This window comes from Anomaloglossus baeobatrachus, chromosome 6 (genome assembly GCF_048569485.1).
Source record: "Anomaloglossus baeobatrachus isolate aAnoBae1 chromosome 6, aAnoBae1.hap1, whole genome shotgun sequence".
In the NCBI taxonomy this organism is placed as follows: Eukaryota; Metazoa; Chordata; class Amphibia; order Anura; family Aromobatidae; genus Anomaloglossus; species Anomaloglossus baeobatrachus.
The window spans coordinates 327,648,050-327,667,135 of NC_134358.1; the positions used below are offsets into that span (position 1 = coordinate 327,648,050).

The following is a 19,086-nucleotide window of genomic DNA, read 5'->3' on the forward strand; positions in this document are numbered from 1 at the left end:
AGTTGCTATGCTGTTGACTTGATGCAGGTGCCGCAGCCAATGTCAGACAGTATGAGCAGCATCAAAGTGACACCGGTGGACATGAGGAAGGAAAGTACAGCTCTGTTTATTGTTTCCCAACAAACTTTAGAACATTGTCCAAAGTGGGACTTCCCCTATAAGGTATAGCCCATATGGCTTTTTTCACACCAATTCTAATTTGTTTTCTGCCCCAAAATCAACCTGAATTTTATTTCATATTGCTTTGAGGGGTGATCTGTGCTATAGTTAGTATGGTACAGAAATTACAGCATACAGCCACATGCAAATTAACCCCAAATAAGGTGATTAAACAGTATATATTAACTGTAGTGCAACCTTTAGATCTGCAGTGGAAGTACATTAGGGTCAACCGCAGATTTCTGCTGGATTTATTTAAAATCAGTGTCTGATTTCTCAGCATAAAAAATGAGACATGTGAACACGCACTTAGTTTGGACAAACAAGAGCCAAACGAGAAATATTTTAATGAAATGTTCTGGATTCTAAACATACAATGTTCACATTACTATTTAAACTTATTTTATTGCAATTTCACTTAAAATAGACACAATTAGGACTTCAAAAATGACCCCCAGGAATTCTGCTGGAGATCAATGTTGAGAAGTTGGTAGTGTGACCATATGAAACCAGTCTAGGTTTGTGCAAACCTATTTTGTACGGATGGTAGTTCAGAAATATAACCAAGAGTGAGAAAATATATGTATATTATTTGTAACAATCAATAATGTACATATTTGTAATTATAAATGCAGATATGTACATACAGAGATACAGGTAATAATTTACACTAAACAAAACGAAACATTTTGTACAATAGCAACAAACGTTTATGAACAGTGACCTATTAAACAATATTCACAGAACACTTTAAAGTCAGGCATAAGGATCACATTTTAACACACTTGAAATGCATTATTTACACCTAAATGTCTTGGGTAAACCACACTGTCATACAAAAGTAATACCAAAATTTACTTATTCTAAGCCAAATTGTTAAACTGTCATAAATATGTCGCGTATGGTTTTCTGTCAATCATCATTGTAGAGATCACCAGCATATGGCAAATGGACTCTGCTGCCTGTAACATTTGGTAGGCGCGAAAGATCTGGCAGATTTTGGATACGTAGACGCAGTTCTTTGCGAACCTGGGAAACCCTTGCCAGTTTACGCTTGTATTCCTGAAAAACAAAATTGAAGACATGAAAAAATTATACTACCCCTTTGTGACAGCATTTATTTTTTACAAATACAAATAATCTAAAAATACTAATTAATCTGCAGTTAGACAAGGAAATTACAGACAATATAGAACAATTAGACTAAGAATAACTAATATAAGAATAACTAACTATGACTAAGAACTAAGAATAACTAAGAAAGGTAAGTGGGTGGATCCAGGGAAATACCGTCCGGTAAGTATCACATCAGTGCTGTGCAACGTTTTCAAGGGAATTATGAGGTACAACCTGCAGAAATATATAGTAGAGAATATAATAACTGATACCCATCATGGATTCATGAAAGTTAAACTGTGTCTAACCAACATGTTGGGATTCTATGAGAAGGTGAATGCAGATCTGGATATTGGTCATGCAGCTGATGTGATTTATTTGGACGTTGCAAAGGCATTAGGATACTGTACCACATAACAGTTATGTAATGAAGCTCCAGAAGCAGGGACTAGGGGAAATATAAGCAGATGGGTAAGGAATTGGCTAAAAGATAGGAAACAAAGAGTAGTCATAAATGGTACATTCTCTAAATGGGCTATAAGTTAGCAGTGGGGTCCCTCAGTGATCTGTGCTAGGACCAATTCTTTTTAATCTCTTTATTAATGACCTTGTGGATGGGATTAAGAGCAAAGTGTCAGTCTTTGCTGATGATACCAAACTATGTAGGATATTAAAAACTGACCTTGATAGCATGATAGCACAATATTATAAAACAATTGAGATAAAATATCTGAATTTATTATATATTGCCGTTAATTCCATAGTGCTTCACATACACCTGCAACAATATCCCCACTGGAGCTCACAATCTAAATTACTTATGAGTATGACTTTGTAGTGTGGGAAGAAACCAGAGTGCCAGTAGTACAGTCATGGCCAAAAGTTTTGAGAATGACACCAAAATTATATTTTCACATGATCTGTTGCCCTCTGGTTTTTAATTGTGTTTGTCTGATGTTTACATCACATACAGAAATATAATTGCAATCATATTATGAGTACCAAAAGGTTATATTGACAATGAGTTAATGCAGCAAGTCAATATTTGCAGTGTTGACCCTTCTTCAGGACCTCTGCAATTGTCCCTTGCATGCTCTCAATCAACTTCTGGATCAAATCCTGACTGATAGCTATCCATTCTTGCATAAGCAATGCTTGCATTTTGCCAGAATTTGTTGTTTTTTGTTTGTCTACCCGTCTCTTGATGATTGCCCACAAGTTCTCAATGGGATTAAGATCTGGGGAGTTTCCAGGCCATGGACCCAAAATCTCTGTTTTGTTCCATGAGCCATTTAGTGATCACCTTTGCTTTATGGCAAGGTGCTTCCTCATGCTGGAAAAGGCATTGTCGGGCGCCAAACTGCTATTGGACAGTTGGGAGAAGTTGCTCTTGGAGGACATTCTGGTACCATTCTTTATTCATGGCTGTGTTTTTAGGCAAGACTGTGAGTGAGCCGATTCCCTTGGCTGAGAAGCAACCCCACACATGAATCGTTTCAGGATGCTTAACAGTTGGCATGAGACAAGACTGGTGGTAGCGCTCACCTCTTCTTCTCCTAATAAGCTGTTTTCCAGATGTCCCAAACAATCGAAAAGGGGATTCATCTGAGAAAATTACTTTACCCCAGTCCTCAGCAGTCCACTCCCTTTACCTTTTGCAGAATATCAGTCGGTCCCTGATGTTTTTTCTGGAGAGAAGTGGCTTCTTTGCTGCCCTCCTTGAAACCAGGCCTTGCTCAAAGAGTCTCCACCTCACAGTGCATGCAGAAGCACTCAAACCAGCCTGTTGCCATTGCAGAGCTAGCTTGGCACTGCTGGTAGTCCGATCCCGCAGCTGAAACAGTTTTAAGATACAGTCCTGGCGTTTGCTGGTCCTTCTTGGGCGCCCTGGAGCCTTTTTGGCAACAATGGCAGCTTTCTCCTTGAAGTTCTTGATGATGCGATAGATTGTTGACTGAGGTGCAATCTTTGTAGCTGCGATACTCTTCCCTGTTAGGCCATTTTTGTGCAGAGCAATGATGGCTGCACGTGTTTCTTTAGCGATAACCATGGTTAACTGAAGAGAAACAATGAGACCAAGCACCAGCCTCCTTTTAAAGTGTCCAGTGGTGTCATTCTTACTTAATCATGACTGATAGATCGCCAGCCCTGTCCTCATCAACACCCACACTTGGGTTAATGGAACAATCACTAAAACAATGTTAGCTGCTCCTTTTAAGGCAGGAATGCAATGATGTTGAAATGTGTTTTGGGGGTTAAAGTTCATTTTCTTAGCCAATATTGACTTTGCAAGTAATTGCTGTAAAGCGGATCACTCTTTATGACATTCTTGAATATATGCAAATTGCCATTAGAAAAACTTAAGCAGTAGACTTTGTAAAAATTAATATTTGTAGCATTCTGAAAACTTTTGGCCATGACTGTAAATCCATGCAAACACAGGGAGAACATACAAACTCCTTGCAGATACAGTGAGGAAAAAAGTATTTAGTCAGCCACCAATTGTGCAAGTTTTCCCACAAAAATAGATGAAAGATACCTGTAATTGACATCATAGGTAGACCACAACTATGAGAGACAAAATGAGAAAATTAATCCAAAAAATCACCTTGTCTGAGTTGGCAAGATTTTTATTGCAAATTATGGTGGAAAATAAGTAATTAGTCATCTAAAAACATGCAAGATTTCTGGCTCTCACAGACCTGTAACTTCTTTAAGAGGCTCCTCTGTCCTCCACTCATTACCTGTAGTAATGGCACCTGTTTGAACTTGTTATCAGTATAAAAGACACCTGTCCACAACCTCACACAGCCACATTCCAAACTCCACTATGGTGAAGACCAAAGAGTTGTTGAAGGATATCAGAAACAAAATTGTAGCCCTGCACCAGGCTTGGAAGACTGAATCTGCAATAGGCAAGCAGCTTGGTGTGATAAAATCAACTGTGGGAGCAATAATAGGCAAATGGAAGACATACAAGACCACTGATAATCTCCCTCAATCTGGGGCTCTACACAAGATCTCACCCTGTGGGGTCAAAATGATCACAAGAACGGTGACCAAAAATCCCAGAACCACATGGGGGGACCCAGTGAATGACCTGCATAGAGCTCGGACCACCGTAACAAATGCTACCATCAGTAACACACTACACAGCCAGGGACTCAGATCCTTCAGTGCCAGACATGTTCCCCTGCTTAAGCCAGTACATGTCCGTGCCCCTCTGAAGTTTGCTAGACAGCATTTGGATTATCCAGAAGATTATTGGGAGAATGTCATATGGTCTGATGAAACCAAAGTAGAACTGTTTGGTAGAAACACAACTTGTCGTGTTTGGAGGAGACAGAATGCTGAGTTGCAACCAAAGAACTCTATATCTACTGTGAAGCATGGGGGTGGCAATATCTTGCTTTGGGGCTGTTTCTCTGCAAAGGGACCAGGACGTCTGATCTGTGTATATGAAAGAATGAATGGGGCCATGGCTACGTAAGAAGCATATGAACGTCCTGCAGTGGTCTAGCCAATCACCATATCTCAACCCCATTGAAAACCTTTGGAGGGAGTTGAAAGTCCGTGTTGCCCAGCAACAGGGCCAAAACATCACTTCTCTAGAGGAGATCTGCATGAAGGAATGGGTCAACATACCACAAACAGTGTGGGCCAACCTTATGAAGACTTACAGAAAACGTTTGACGTCAGTCATTGCCAACAAAGGATATATAACAAAATAATGAGATAAACTTAAGTTATTGACCAAATACTTATTTTCCACCATAATTTTCCCAAAAGGTTTTGCCAAATTAGACAAGGTGATTTTCTGGATGTTTTCTCATTTTGTCTCCCATAGATGTGGTCTACCTATTACATGCCTCTTTCATTTTTTTAAGTGGGAGAATTTGCACAATTGGTGGCTGACTAAATACTTTTCTTCCCCACTGTATTGACCTTGGGATTTGAACTCAGGACCCCAGTCCTGCAAGGCTGAAGTGCTAACCACTGAGCCACTGTGCCACCCACTGAATGAGCAAACAATGTCTAATATTGACAAATATAGAGTAATGCACTTAAAATGAGTAATCCTTTTGCTGCATATACATTAAATGGAAGTAAACTAGGGACTACAGAACAGGAGAAAGACTTGGGTATTCTGGTTACAAGTAAGCTGAGCAGCAGCACTCAACGTCAAGCAGCAGCAGCAAAAACAAACAAGACTTTAGGGTGTATAAAAAGAGAGAGAAAATCCTGTGATCACAACGTATGATTACCGCTCTATAAAACACTAGTAAAGCCATATCTAGAATATGGGATCCAGTTTTGGGCTCAACATTTCAAAAAAGATATTCAGAAGTTAGAGATAGTACAAAGGTGAGCAACTAGATTATTACAAGGAATGGAAGGCCTCCCATATGATGAGAGGTTGGAAATGTTGGGTTTGTTTAGGTTAGCAAACAGAGGAGATCTCATTTATAAGTATAAATACATGTGTGGTCAAAACAAACGACTGGTACATGACATTCCTTTTGTGACATAGCCCTATTCTTGAGGTTCCACACACACCCTTTTTTCAGGCTTAATTACCTGCACCTTCTCACCACCTGCGCAAAGTAGAGGACCACCAATCCGGAAGGCGGCTGAATGAACCCAAACTGTTAGAGGGGCCAGGGAATTGCCTGAGTCTGATGCACGCTACCTTTTGGCTTACCTCACCTCTCTCCCAAGACCCTGACCGGTAGCCACAACTGATCACTCAGTACAGGTAATCCACTTATGGTTACCAGGTAGACTGCTACCAATACATTTGTTTAATATACGCTTAGGCCGTACAAGAGTATATTGGTCCCTAAACCTGCCCTGCAGTGTGGAAGGATGACCGGGAGACGGATTAACTGGATTTGCTTGATCGAGATACAAGACTGCTCAGATTAATTTATATATTTAATTTGCTATAAGAGAGGCACTAGACTTATAAGAAATGTACAATTTGCAGATTCAGTTGCAATACAGGTGATACAATAAGGTTACAATCAAAGACTTAGGGGTACTTTGCACACTACGACATCGCAGGTGCGATGTCGGTGGGGTCAAATCGAAAGTGACGCACATCCGGCGTCGCTGTCGATATCGGAGTGTGTAAATCGTTTTTGATATGATTAACGAGCGCAAAAGCGTCAAAATCGTATCATCGGTGTAGCGTCGGTCATTTCCATAATTTTGGAAGGACCGATGTTACGATGTTCTTCCTCGTTCCTGCGGCAGCACACATCGCTGTGTGTGAAGCCACAGGACCGAGGAACATCTCCTACCTGCGTCCTGCGGCTCATGCCCTCTATGCGGGAGGAAGGAGGTGGGCGGGATGTTTACGTCCTGCTCATCTCCGCCCCTCCACTTCTATTGGCCGCCTGCTGTGTGACGTCGCTGTGACGCCGCACGACCCGCCCCCTTAAGAAGGAGGCGGGTCGCCGGCCAGAGCGACGTCGCAGGGCAGGTAAGTTCATGTGAAGCTGCCGTAGCGATAATGTTCGCTACGGCAGCTATCACAAGAGATCGCAGCTGCGACGGGGGTGGGGACTATCGCGCTCGGCATCGCAAGCATCAGCTTGCGATGTTGTAGTGTGCAAAGTACCCCTTAGTGTCTGGTTACCAAAGCAAGAATAGAGCTGACTGGGTGCAATGTTCTACATATTCTCGAGGCACTGATGGTCTCGGACAGCTCCTCCCAGCTTTAGCAACAGCACATACTGAACCAATTGCTAAACATACAACTCTTCTGAGAGGGGCTCAGGCTCCCTATATCGCCCAGGTTCGAGCTTGCCCTTGTGTGATTTGGCCAGGAGTGGTTTGAGGTAAGATCACACCTTCAGCAGAAGTTCTGGTTTTGGTATTTCAGGGATATTTCAACAAGGGAACACCTTGCATCCAAAATAACCCTGCCATATTCCATCTCTCAAATTATGGAGTGAGTTGATGCCAAACAAAGCGGACAAGTGTCCCTAGATAAAGGAGATCTCGATTTGGGGTCCTTCTTCATCTGGCACATGTATGAAAATTGTACCCCTGGATCCACTGGAGCATCCTGATTCCAGGAATGCCAATCCCATACATGGGCAGTAAATAGTTCACCTATTACTGTCATATTTCAGTTTCGCTTTGTTCTTTCCAGAGCAAATGTTTAGTCAAGATACTGGAGTCAGAATGTCCACTGGCTATAGTTAAAGCAGAGGTGTAGGTAAAACTACAAAGGTGATAGAATGATGGGGGAGATTGGCTTCACACTTGTGACCTGATGGGAGGGGGAAGGGTGATGAAGCAAAGATGAACTGGAAATATTTGTAACATTCATGACTAGTGATGGAAGAACACAAACTGTAAAGTTTGGGGTGTGTAGCGAACACCTAGTGTCCATGCATGGACCCTGAACATGGACTTCTCAGGGAATATGATCGCTCACTGAGGGATTTTCATCCATTCTTCCTTGGAAAAGTCTTCCAGTTCTGTAAGATTCCTGGGTCGCCTTGCATGCACTGCTCTTTTGAGATTTAGCCACAGATGTTCAGATCAGGGAATTATGAGAGCCATTGTAAAACCTTCAGCTTATGCCTTTTGAGGTAGTTATTGTGGATTTTGAGGTATTGAGGATCATTATTCATTTGTAGAAGTGAAATGTCCCCTGCGCTATTGGCTGCAACACAACCCTAAAGCATGATTGATCCACACCCATGCCTAATTGTTGGCGATATGTTCTTTTGCTGAAATTCTGTGCCTTTTTTTCTCCACAAGTACAGTTGTGCTGAAAAGTTTATATACCCCGGCAGATTTTTTGCTCTCTAGGCCTTTTATCAGAGAATATGAGCGATAACACAAAATGTTTTTTTTCCACTCATGGTTAGTGGTTGGGTGAAGCCATTTATTGTCATACTACTGTGTTTTCTCTTTTTAAATCATAATGACAACCAAAAACATCCAAATAACCCTGATCAAAAGTTCACATACCTCAGTTCTTAATACCGTGTAGTGCTGCCTCTTCAAGCTATCAATGACAGATTGAAGTCTTTTGTGGTAGTTGTGGGTGAGGCTCTTTATTTTCTCAGATGGTAAAGATGCCCAATCTTCTTGGCAAAAGGCAGCCAGTTCCTGTAAATTCCTGGGATTTCTTGCATGCTCACTTGTGTTCTCCCCAGAGAGGGGTCAGGAGACTGAGATGGCTACTCCAGAACCTCTACTTTGTTCTGCTGTAGCCAATGACAGGTCGATATGGTCTTGTGTTTTGGATCGTTGTCATGTTGGAACATCCAAGTACGTCCCACGCGCAGCTTTCGGGCTCATGAGTACAAATTTGCCATCAGTATTTGCTGATAACGTGCTGCATTCATCTGTCCTTCAACATTGACCAAGTTTCCTGTGCCTTTGTAGCTCACACATCCCCACATCATCAGCAATCCACTTCCGTGCTATACAGTAGGAATGGTGTTCCTTTCATCATAGGTCTTGTTGACACCTCTCCAAATGTAATGTTTATGGTTGTGGCCAAAAAGTTTGATTTTGGTCTCATCACTCTAAATTACCTTGTTCCAGAAGTTTGGAGGCTTGTCTCTGTCCTGTTTGGCGTATTGTAGGCGAGATACTTTGTGGCTTTTGCGCAGTAATGGCTTTCTTCTGGTAACTCGACCATGTATCCCATTTTTCTTCAAGTGCCTCCTTATTGTGCATCTTGAAACAGCCACACTGCTTGTTTTCAGTGAGTCCTGTATTTCAGCTGATGTTATTTGTGGGTTTTTCTTTGTATTCCAAACAATATTTCTGGCAGTTGTGGCCGAAACTTTTGTTGGTCTACCTGATTGTGGTTTGGTTTTTACAGAACCCATGTTTCCATTTCTTAATCACAGTTTGAACACTGCTGACTAGCATTATCAATTCCTTGGATATGTTTTTGTATCTTTCCTGTTTTATACAGTTCAACTATCTTTTCTTGTAGATCACTTGACAATTGTTTTGCTGTCCCCATGACTCACAATCCAGGAACATCAGTGGCTGGATGAAAGATGCAAGAGTCTGTCTGGATCCAAGAAACTCACCAAGAAGATCTCAGAAACTAAGTTTTAAGAGGTATCTCAAATCAGCATTATGTCAAAAAATACCTATTCACTTTAAGTGACAAAACTTTAAAAACTTTTCATCTTTATTCAAATATATTAAAAGGAAGTTTTTTTTAGACCAAGACAAACATAACACTAACACATATAGTGAACAATAACACATATAGTGAATGACCAAAAATAGTCTAAACCACTTTACTGGAGACAATTAGAGAGGTATAGAGTGGAAGACTCGCAGTACTTCCACCCGAGATAACATCAATATTCAAAAATAATTGTCTCCAATAAAGTGGTTTAGACTATTTTTGGTCATTCACTTTATGTGTTATTGCTCACTGTATGTGTTAGTGTTATGTTTGTCTTGGTCTAAAAAAACCTTCCTTTTAATATATTTGAATAAAGATGAAAAGTTTTTAAAGTTTTGTCACTTAAAGTGAATAGGTATTTTTTGACATAATCCAAGAAACTCACTCAGCGTTTATGCGCACACACTGATTACAAGCAAATAGGTCACAGGTGAGGATGTTACCTTTATAAGGCTAGGTTCACATTTCCGTTGTTTTAAATCTGTCAGGTCCGTCAGCAACGGATCAGTTGTTTTTTAGATGTCAACTGACGCAACAGATGTGTTTTTCACAGGATTCCTTTCACAGGAATTCCGTTGTAAGACAGATTAGGACGGAATCCAGCACCATACATTCATTACAAGCTTGACGGATGGCGACGGATTCCTGCGCGGCGTGTTAATTTTGACGGCCAGAAAAACGTTACATTCTGCATTGCTCCCACCTGGCAGTCAAAAAACGACTGACAGCGGCGCAGTGGATGCAACGCAAGGTCATCAGTCGCAATCCGCCACTAATACAAGTCTATGGGACACAACGGATGCCGTTGTTTACCATAGCCTCGGATTGTGACTGATACATTTTGACGGAAATGTGAACCTAGCCTTAGCCATTCAAACCCATTTGTGTTAATTTCAGTGCATGTTATAAGACCAATATCACAAGGCTATGTGAACGTTTGATCAGGGTCATTTGGATGTTTTTGGTTGTCATTATGATTTAAAAAGAGAAGACACATAAGTTTGACAATCTATGGCTTTACCCAACCACTAGTGGGGAAAAAAGATTTTGTGTTACCATTCATATTCTCGGAAAAAAAGGCCAAGTAAGCAAAAAATCTGCCGGGGTATGTAAACTTTTGAGCACAACTGTACCTTTGATCATTGTGGCCAACGAGTTATATTTTAACCTCTTTGGTGCACTAGATTTGTTTCCAAAATGCAGCAGCTTTTTTTAGATGCTCGTTTCATATTTTTGATGCCAAAGGATGCAGGAGAGGTTTTCTTCTGATGACTCTTCCATGAAGGCCATATTTGTGCAAGTGTCTTTGAACAGTAGATGATTTAGCAGACCCTGGAGTTGTGGTACATTGTTCTACTGTTATGCCATCCAGTTCCATACGGTCTGCTGAATTGGTGAAGAATAATGATGATTTTCTGGCTATCTTCTACATAAGCCTATCCAGTCAGATCAAAAATGAACTTGCTGGTAGGAATCTGCCATCTTCCCTTGATGATTTAATTTCTCTCATCATCTGAGTGAACTTATATTTCCAAAACTAAGCAAGACAAAAAGCCCAATAAACCCATATCCCACATTCTAGAGCATTTTCAAAATCCCCTCCAACAAAGACGATGAAAGAAACCATGGAATTTGGCCAAAAGAAATTGACATTGGTCAATAGACCCCATCACCTACAGAAGGACCTTGTTTATATTGTGAACAGAATCATTTACGCAAAACTGTTACAAATTCAAGGCCAAAACAGGGAAACTTCCATCGCTAGGGGAAGGAGGAGAAAAAACCTTTGCGATAACTCTGTTTTGTACCAAAGACAAACTACTTGTATCAATGTAAATTCTTTTTCAGTGCTTTTCTGTTCACGGGTAAAGTATCGATTTTGAAGCTGCAGTGATTCATTTTGTTTCATTGCAGGTGACTTTGAAGCCAAAAATGGCTCTGCAATTCTTGGTGGTCGTATTAATTCTGGACTGAGAAGGTGACCCTGCAACTTTGAGCACTATGAATTAAGAACATCTGTTTTTCAGTTTTCCCACTTTCTGATACGCCACTGCTTCTGAGTATACCATAGCTAAAACTACATGCTCTGGCCACTGATTGGTCCTCCAATCAAATTGCTCAGTGAGAATAATTTTGCATTCCTAATTGCCTCTACCTCAAACAACTTCTTTGAAACTCTATTCTGCCTCCAATGTGGCTGCTCCTTACCAGAAGTGATGTACTATCTGAGCAGAAGCCAAGACACTACTTCCACATCGGTCGTTTGACCACACTATTCCCATTCTTAGTCTGATGTTAAACACCAAGGTGTAATTAGATGCTAAACCAGTAGGAGTCGCTAGATATACTAGTGGAGATCTGCAGGGTAGTCGAAGGGAGATCCCGTCAGTAACAGAGGGAGAGAGAGAAGCCAAAGTCAATGTGCTAGCCGAGGGTCAGTTAACCAGGAGGTCACATCAAGTACCAGGAAGAGAGCGAAGCTGGGGTATGAGCTGAGGTCAGTAGCTAAGAGGGAACATCAGGTACACAGGAGAGAGCAGAGCAGAGGTCAGAAAACAAGCCGACGGTCAGGGAGGCAGGGATACAAGTCAGATTAGAGAAGGAAATGGGACGGAGTATGAGGAACTAGGTAGCGAGACAAGATTGGATCAGTCACTTACAGGAACCAGATATGTACACTGCTTTACAGGAACTATTATGACGCCCTGGCGCCGCCAGGTGGTCACAGAAAAACATACACCCCACACAACACCATCCCACACCAAGTCCCATCAGCCACAAAATCCTAGCCCCCCCCCTCAGGGTAAGAAGGACACACCAGTGGGCAGGACCATGTGGATTGGGAGCGCCCACCTAGGGGTCTTGAGGATCCGGGGGAGGGAATCAGTCAGTTTTAAGTTGAGTTCAGTGCAGAAAGAGTCAAGTTAAAGTACAGTGTAGAGGAGTGAAGTCTGAGCCTAGTGAAGGGTAGCCAGGGTATGAGCCCTGGTCTACTGGCTAGGTGGCAAGCAGTGGACCGTGTCGAAAGGTGACGGGAGTCCGGTCGCGGGAAATCCAAAGTGGACCGGAGCAGGGTTGGAGCCTGCCGGTACCAACAGCGGAGATCCGGTCCGGAAACCGTGCCCAGGCGGGGTACCTGGACCCTAGTTGGAAGACGGTTGCAAGCCCCTTCTCTAATTAACCAGGCCGGGAGCAAGGTTCCAGACATTGTTCCAAAGTGTTAGCCCAGATAGAGCGAAATGGCGGATAGGGTATCCGCAAACACCCACTGAGATCCCAAGGGTCAGTCTTCGCGGGCACGTCTCCCAACCAGAACATACCGGGAGCGGACTTCCCCGTTCCATATGAGGTCATCCAGAATAAAGGAAAAATACAGAGTGCGGAGGAAGGGACATTGGTACACCAGCCGGATGTGGGAACCGTATACACCCTGAAGCGGCAGCCGGCCACTAACACCTTGGTTTACCAGCAGACTTGTGTGCATTTATTCAATCGTGAGTAACACCCTCCGGTCCGGCCTGGTGCATCACCAACAGCCATCACCTCCCGTGTCCTGGACACTGAGCCCCGGGGCATCCACCCCTACCCACGGAGGGGTTAACATCCAGCTGCCATTCCATCACCCCCGGGTGCTCCCCAACAGCAGCGGTGGTACCCCATCTTACCACACACCGTGGGTGGCGTCACAAAGTATCTACAACAATCCCCTGAACATATTACGTCCCTTTTTATTTGAGTGTCCACACGACCCCCGGGTACGGAGACCCCTCGAGCCACTGCGGATCCAGATCCGAGCAGCTCGGCTGCTGACGTGGGGGCGGCACACTATCACTGGCTGTGTTCCGAGTGAAATAGCTCCTTGATAAAGCAAAGCAATCACCCGGAATGAGGCTCCAAAGAACAGGCCCCTCCCATACCACACAGGACTAGATCGGGAACAATGAGTTCACCAGGGGAAAATATGAGGCAGAGTATAGGCTCTGCATGAGAGCAGAGCACCGCTAATCAGAATCATGACAGTTAGAGGTCCTTATCTACCCAGAACAAGAGTTTATCCTCTATCTCTGCCTGGGACTGACATATCTTCCTACATCATGGAGAATCTAGAAGGTGAGATCATTAGAAGTTTTCATATTTGGCCAGTATAAGCTTGATTCAGTACAAAAGAATGACGAGTCTCTAAGACTATATGCATAGACTATCGAGGTATGAATAAAATTACGCTGAAAGACAATTAACCTTTGCCCCTATTCACTAAATTATTCGGCAGAATTAAAGGTGTTATGATATTTACCAAATTAGAAATGTGTTGGGCTTATAACCAAATCCATATAAAAGAGTGTGATGAATGGAAGACCAAGTTTAACACCCATGATTGTCAGTTTGAATTTCTTGACATCCTTTTCAAATTATGCATTGTACCAGCTGTGTTCCAGTACTTTGTTAATGAAATATTTTGGGATTTCCTGTATGAGTACATCTTAGTTTATATGGGTGACATCCTAATGTTCTCAAGAGATCTAGATCACAAAGTTACTTGTCCACTCTGTTCTAAGGAGAATATGCCCAAAACATCTTTATGTATAGCTGCAAAAATGTCTCTTAAATGTCATGAACTGCAGTTTCTCAGAAATATGATCTTATCTTTAAGTCTGCAAATGATCTGGAGAAAGTTTCTGCTATTTTAGACTTACAAATTCTTCTTGATCAGGAAATCATGTGTGTGGATTTTTCGCTAATACAATTTCTTCACCAGAAAATAATTATTCTATTAGTGACCGAAAGCATCTAGCCAGTAAATTAGCTCTTGACGAATGGTGACATCTACTTAAATGAGCTAAGTTCCTGGTGACCATCTATATGGAGCACAAAAATCTGGAATATTTTCAGCCAGCCCATACAATGAATCCTCCCCAGGCTCAATGGTATAAAGGCAGCCGTAGAAAGCATGCCTGCACTGCCCCACTTCCTCTTCCTGGCTGGGACACCACGGCTCTCAGCTCCCCAGCCATCTGGTTCCTGCTGTAGTTCCTGTCCCAGCCATTTCCTTCTGCTCCCGGGGCATGCCTACACCATTATCGTCTCCTGGGTGCGAGTTTAGGGAGCATGTGCATGTACTTCCTTGTCTCTTAAAGAGGCAGTGTGCTCAATTAGGTCATGACTCCAGCCTATTGCTGGGAGGTGTTAGGCATATAGGACACCTTTCCCTTTAGGGAGGTGCCTTTGTAACAAGGTTCCTGACTCTGTACTGCTGTGCATTTAACTTGTTCTTGTGTCCTGTCCTGTGTCGAGTACCCGTGTCCTGTATCCTGCATCTGTAGCCAATGATCCTGTCCTGTAATAATAATAATCTTTATTTTTATAAAGATTATTATTATTCTTACAGTTGGTGACTGTATTCCACGCCAGGCTGTTGCACCTCTGCCACATGTACCCAAACCAGTTCTGTCTGTGACTTAGGACCAGAACCTGACTACCCTGCACCATCCATCCTGTTGGTACCAGCACCCGCATTCACCAACCTGTGGTCCTGCTCTGTTAGTCTCCTGAATCTGTACCATCGTCCCTGACCCTTTAGGGTCAGCTGCTACTGTACCCATGGAGTGGCACCTGGCGGGTACCCACAGTAGCAAGGCTAATGTCACCATCAGAGGCTCTAGTGAAGAACCTGGTAGCTACTTAGTTATGCCTCTCTAAGGTGAACCTGGTCACGTGTGCTGCAGTTGGTCCACACTCGAGTGTGTGACAGTTTGCAAAGGCCATGGACCCCACTGATCCCAATACCGTTCTTCTCACAGAGTTGTCAAGGAGATGAACTGCCAACGGAAGCAGCAAAATCAGATCCTGATGTACTTGTGCTCAGTGAACACCCGGTTAAACACCTTGATGACTGCAGCACCAGCTCCTGTTCAACCTTTTGATCCTCCGTTTTCTGCAATATCTGCACCTGGAGTTGGTCTACGCCTGTCTGCTCCAACTAGATTCAATTGCAATCCTAAATAGTGATGAGGCTTTATTAACCAGTGTATGCTGCATTATGAGTTTTTTGTCACATCAGTTTCCCTTTGGCACAGTACTTTGTGGGAGAGAAGTGACCCGGTGGCCATGAATGTGCAGTTCTTCCTTGAGGCATTTTGCAAGGTCTTTGATGAGCCAGGTCGAGTCTTGTTAGCCACATCCTCTCTTTTCAGGCTGCAACAGGGAAGCCAGACTGGACCAATATGTGGTTCAGTTCCATATCCACCGAGTTTGGCTGGAACAATGAGGCGCTGGAAGCCACCTTCTGGGAGGGTCTATCTGGTAGGATAAAGGATGAGCTGGTTGGCTGTGATTCGGATCGACCTGAGGTTCCAATAGCGATCCAGAGAGGAGACCCATAACAGGTGATCTTCGCATGCCAGCACCGTCCTTACAGAGGCTGCTCATTCCACTGCCTTCTGCATCCACCACTCCTCCTGAGTCCTTGTAGGTTGACAGTGTCAAGATGGCTGAGCAGTGGCTGAAAACACGCCAGGTCAAGGCGCTGTTTTATTACTATGGAAGTGAGACACATTTAATCTGCTCCTGTCCTGAGAAGCCTGGGAACTCCCAAGCGCATGGTCTGTAGGAGAGGAAACTCTAGGCGAGAGTAACTCCACTTCATCATTGACTTTGAGTTATTTGGTGACGTCCAGTTGATGAAGGCGGCCTATCTAGATTGGTAGGAAACTTCTTACAGCAGGCCATGGCGAACCTGTATCAGAACCGTTATAAGTCTTTTGAGTCCTCTGATGATATTGTCTGTCAATGGAAGAGCCTTGTCTGAGACAGTGCACTTTGTCACAAAGCAGGTGGAGCTCTACATATGGAGAAGACTGCTTTTGATGTGCTGGAGAATCTGTCTTCACTTCTCCTAGGTATTCACAAACCTGTCCTTGACAGGAGAGGTTCTTTGATGGGGACAGCCCTATCATGATATTGCCTCACCTCCGACCTTCTTGCTTGTACGCGGCTGCTGCTGTCTACTCTGCTGTGTCTGCTTATTGGTCGTATGTGGATGATTTTGACAATAAAGAAGTAGAGATGTTACCAACTCATAGATCTTATGACTGTCCTATAGGTCTGCCCCCGGGATCCTCCCCTCCTCAAGGTTGTATTTACCCTCTGTCCCATGTCGAGACTCTAGCCTTGTCCATCTACATTCAGGATAATCTGGAGAGAGAATATCGAGTAGTCTTTACCGGCAGGAGATGGATTCTTGTTTATCAAGAAGGATGGAACCCTCCGGCTCAAACTCGATTTGAGAGGGATGTACAATCTGATCTTTATACACCAAGGGGATAAATGAAAGACCGCCTTGAACATCCGAGACTGTCACTATGAATACCGAGTCATGCCGTTTGAACTAATGCCCCAGCTGTTTTCCAGGAATTTGTGAATGATATCTTCCAAGACCTTCTCTATTCATATGTAGTAGTTTATTTGGAGGGTATTCTGGTCTTCCCTTTGGATCAGCCTTCCCAATGGAGAAACATACGCCTGGTCTTCTAAAATTTGAGGGAGAATCGTCTAGATACCAATTTTGAGAAGTATCTTTTTGAGCAATCTTATCTTCCTTTCTTGGGCTATATCATCTCTGATACAGGGCTGAAGATGGATCCTGAGAAGGTGTCTTCTATTGTCAAATGGCAATGTCCAGTTGGCAAGAAGGCTATCCAGCATTTCTCAGGATTTGTCAACTATTAATCTGCATTTTTTTTCCCTGTTTCTTGTCTCGATCAGCTTTGATCTCTGCTGTGATTCGTAAGGGTGCTAATCCAAAGATTTGGACTCCTCAAGTGGAAGATGCATTCCTCTCCTTGAAGCAGGCATTCTCTTCGGCTCCAGGGCTTTATAGGCTTGAAATGAAAAAAATAAATAAATAAAAATAAGATATAAAAATAAGATATAATAAACACCAGCACTCAGATGCAGATGTGCTGGAACTTGTAGGTAGAAAAGTTTCCTAAGCACACAATGGTCTATGAATGAACTGTAACTGTAATTAAATTAAATGGAGCCCCATGTAGTAGATAACCAACGAGTGAGAGTAAAGGTACCGTCACACTAAGCGACGCCCAAGTGATCCCACCAGCAACCTGACCTGGCAGGGATCGCTGGAGCGTCGCTACACGGGTTGCTGGTGAGCTGTCACACAGGCAGATCTCGCCAGCAACCAGTGACCAGCCCCCAGCCAGCAGCGACGCGTGGAAGCGATGCTGTGCTTGGTAACTAAGGTAAATATCGGGTAACCAACCCGATATTTACCTTGGTTACCATCACACACCGCTTAGCGCTGGCTCCCTGCACTCCTAGCCAGAGTACACATCGGGTTAATTACCCGATGTGTAGTCTGGCTATGTGTGCAGGGAGCCGGCACTGACAGCGTGAGAGCGGCGGACGCTGGTAACAAAGGTAAATATCGGGAAACCAAGGGAAGGGCTTCTTGGTTACCCGATATTTACATTGGTTACCAGCGTCCGCAGAAGCCGGCTTCCTGCACATTTAGTTGTTGCTTTGTCGCTGTCACACACAGCGATGTGTGCTTCATAGCGGGAGAGCAACAACTAAAAAATGGTCTAGGACATTCAGCAACAACCAACGACCTCACAGCAGGGGCCAGGTTGTTGCTGGATGTCACACACAGCAACATCACTAGCAAGTTGTGCCTCAGCAGCGATGTTGCTAGCGATAATGCTTAGTGTGACGGTACCTTAAATCAAACTGGTCGGGGAAAAAAACAATAAAAAACAGAAACTACTGTGCTTCCTGACACCTACTAATCACACTAATTTGACTGGAAAATGCACCAGAGCCCCATTTGATGCTAGCTGAAAACAGGTGATGGGAGGCCTGTTGCATACTGCAGCTGGTTAAGGTGGCTCGGAGCTGGACCGCGTTGCTGGCCGCACTGAAGTTGTGCAGGCACTAGGAAGTGCTCACCATATGGGCAACAGCTGTTGCAAGCGGTATGGGTGACAAGCAGAATGGGATCCGGAAGAAGCTCACACAAGCAGGCAGTACAAGTGGCTTGTGGCAAAAGCTGACACAGGAATCTAGGAGCCCCGGCTGGTGGCTTCCCTGGTTATCTGACAGCGAAGGTAATGAAAATGAAAAAAAGCAATTCTTCCTGGAGGTAGATGGTTCATCTTCTAGAGCTGTTCTCACATTTAGATGTTTGGTGACCTGTGATTTCTTCTTCAAGACCTTCTCCGCTACTGAATCTAACTATACTATATAAGGTCATGAGCTGCTGGCTATAAAAAGGACATTGGAGGAGTGTTGTTGGAGGGTGCTATTCATCCAGCCGTCATAATCATCGACTACAAGAACTTGGCATATCTGCAGTGTGCCCAGAGGCTGAACTCCCGCCAAGCTAAATGGTTGTTTTTTTTCCCACTTTGACTTTGTCCTTTACTTAGAGCCAGAGAACTAGAATGTCAAGGTGGATGCACTCTGTAGGTATTTCCTACCCATTAACCAAGAGGAGGAGACTCAACACATCTTTGAACCTTCCAAGTTCATATATCATTGGATTTCTTTTCAGCACAGCATCCACAGTCCAACGGACAGGTTGAGCGTGTCAATTAAATGGTCAGAATCTTTCTGTGGCA

General features: G+C 43.4%; 1 protein-coding gene across 1 annotated transcript in view; it reads right to left on the minus strand.

Moving 5' to 3' along the window:
* Positions 1–468: 468 nt before the first annotated feature.
* RPRD1A (regulation of nuclear pre-mRNA domain containing 1A) overlaps positions 469–19,086 on the minus strand; it is a 101,492-nt gene continuing 82,874 nt past the window's right edge. Inside the window, exon 7 of the mRNA XM_075314937.1 lies at positions 469–1,221. Coding sequence (XP_075171052.1) covers positions 1,072–1,221 — 150 coding nt within the window. The 3' untranslated portion in view covers positions 469–1,071. The remainder of the gene's footprint in view (positions 1,222–19,086) is intronic.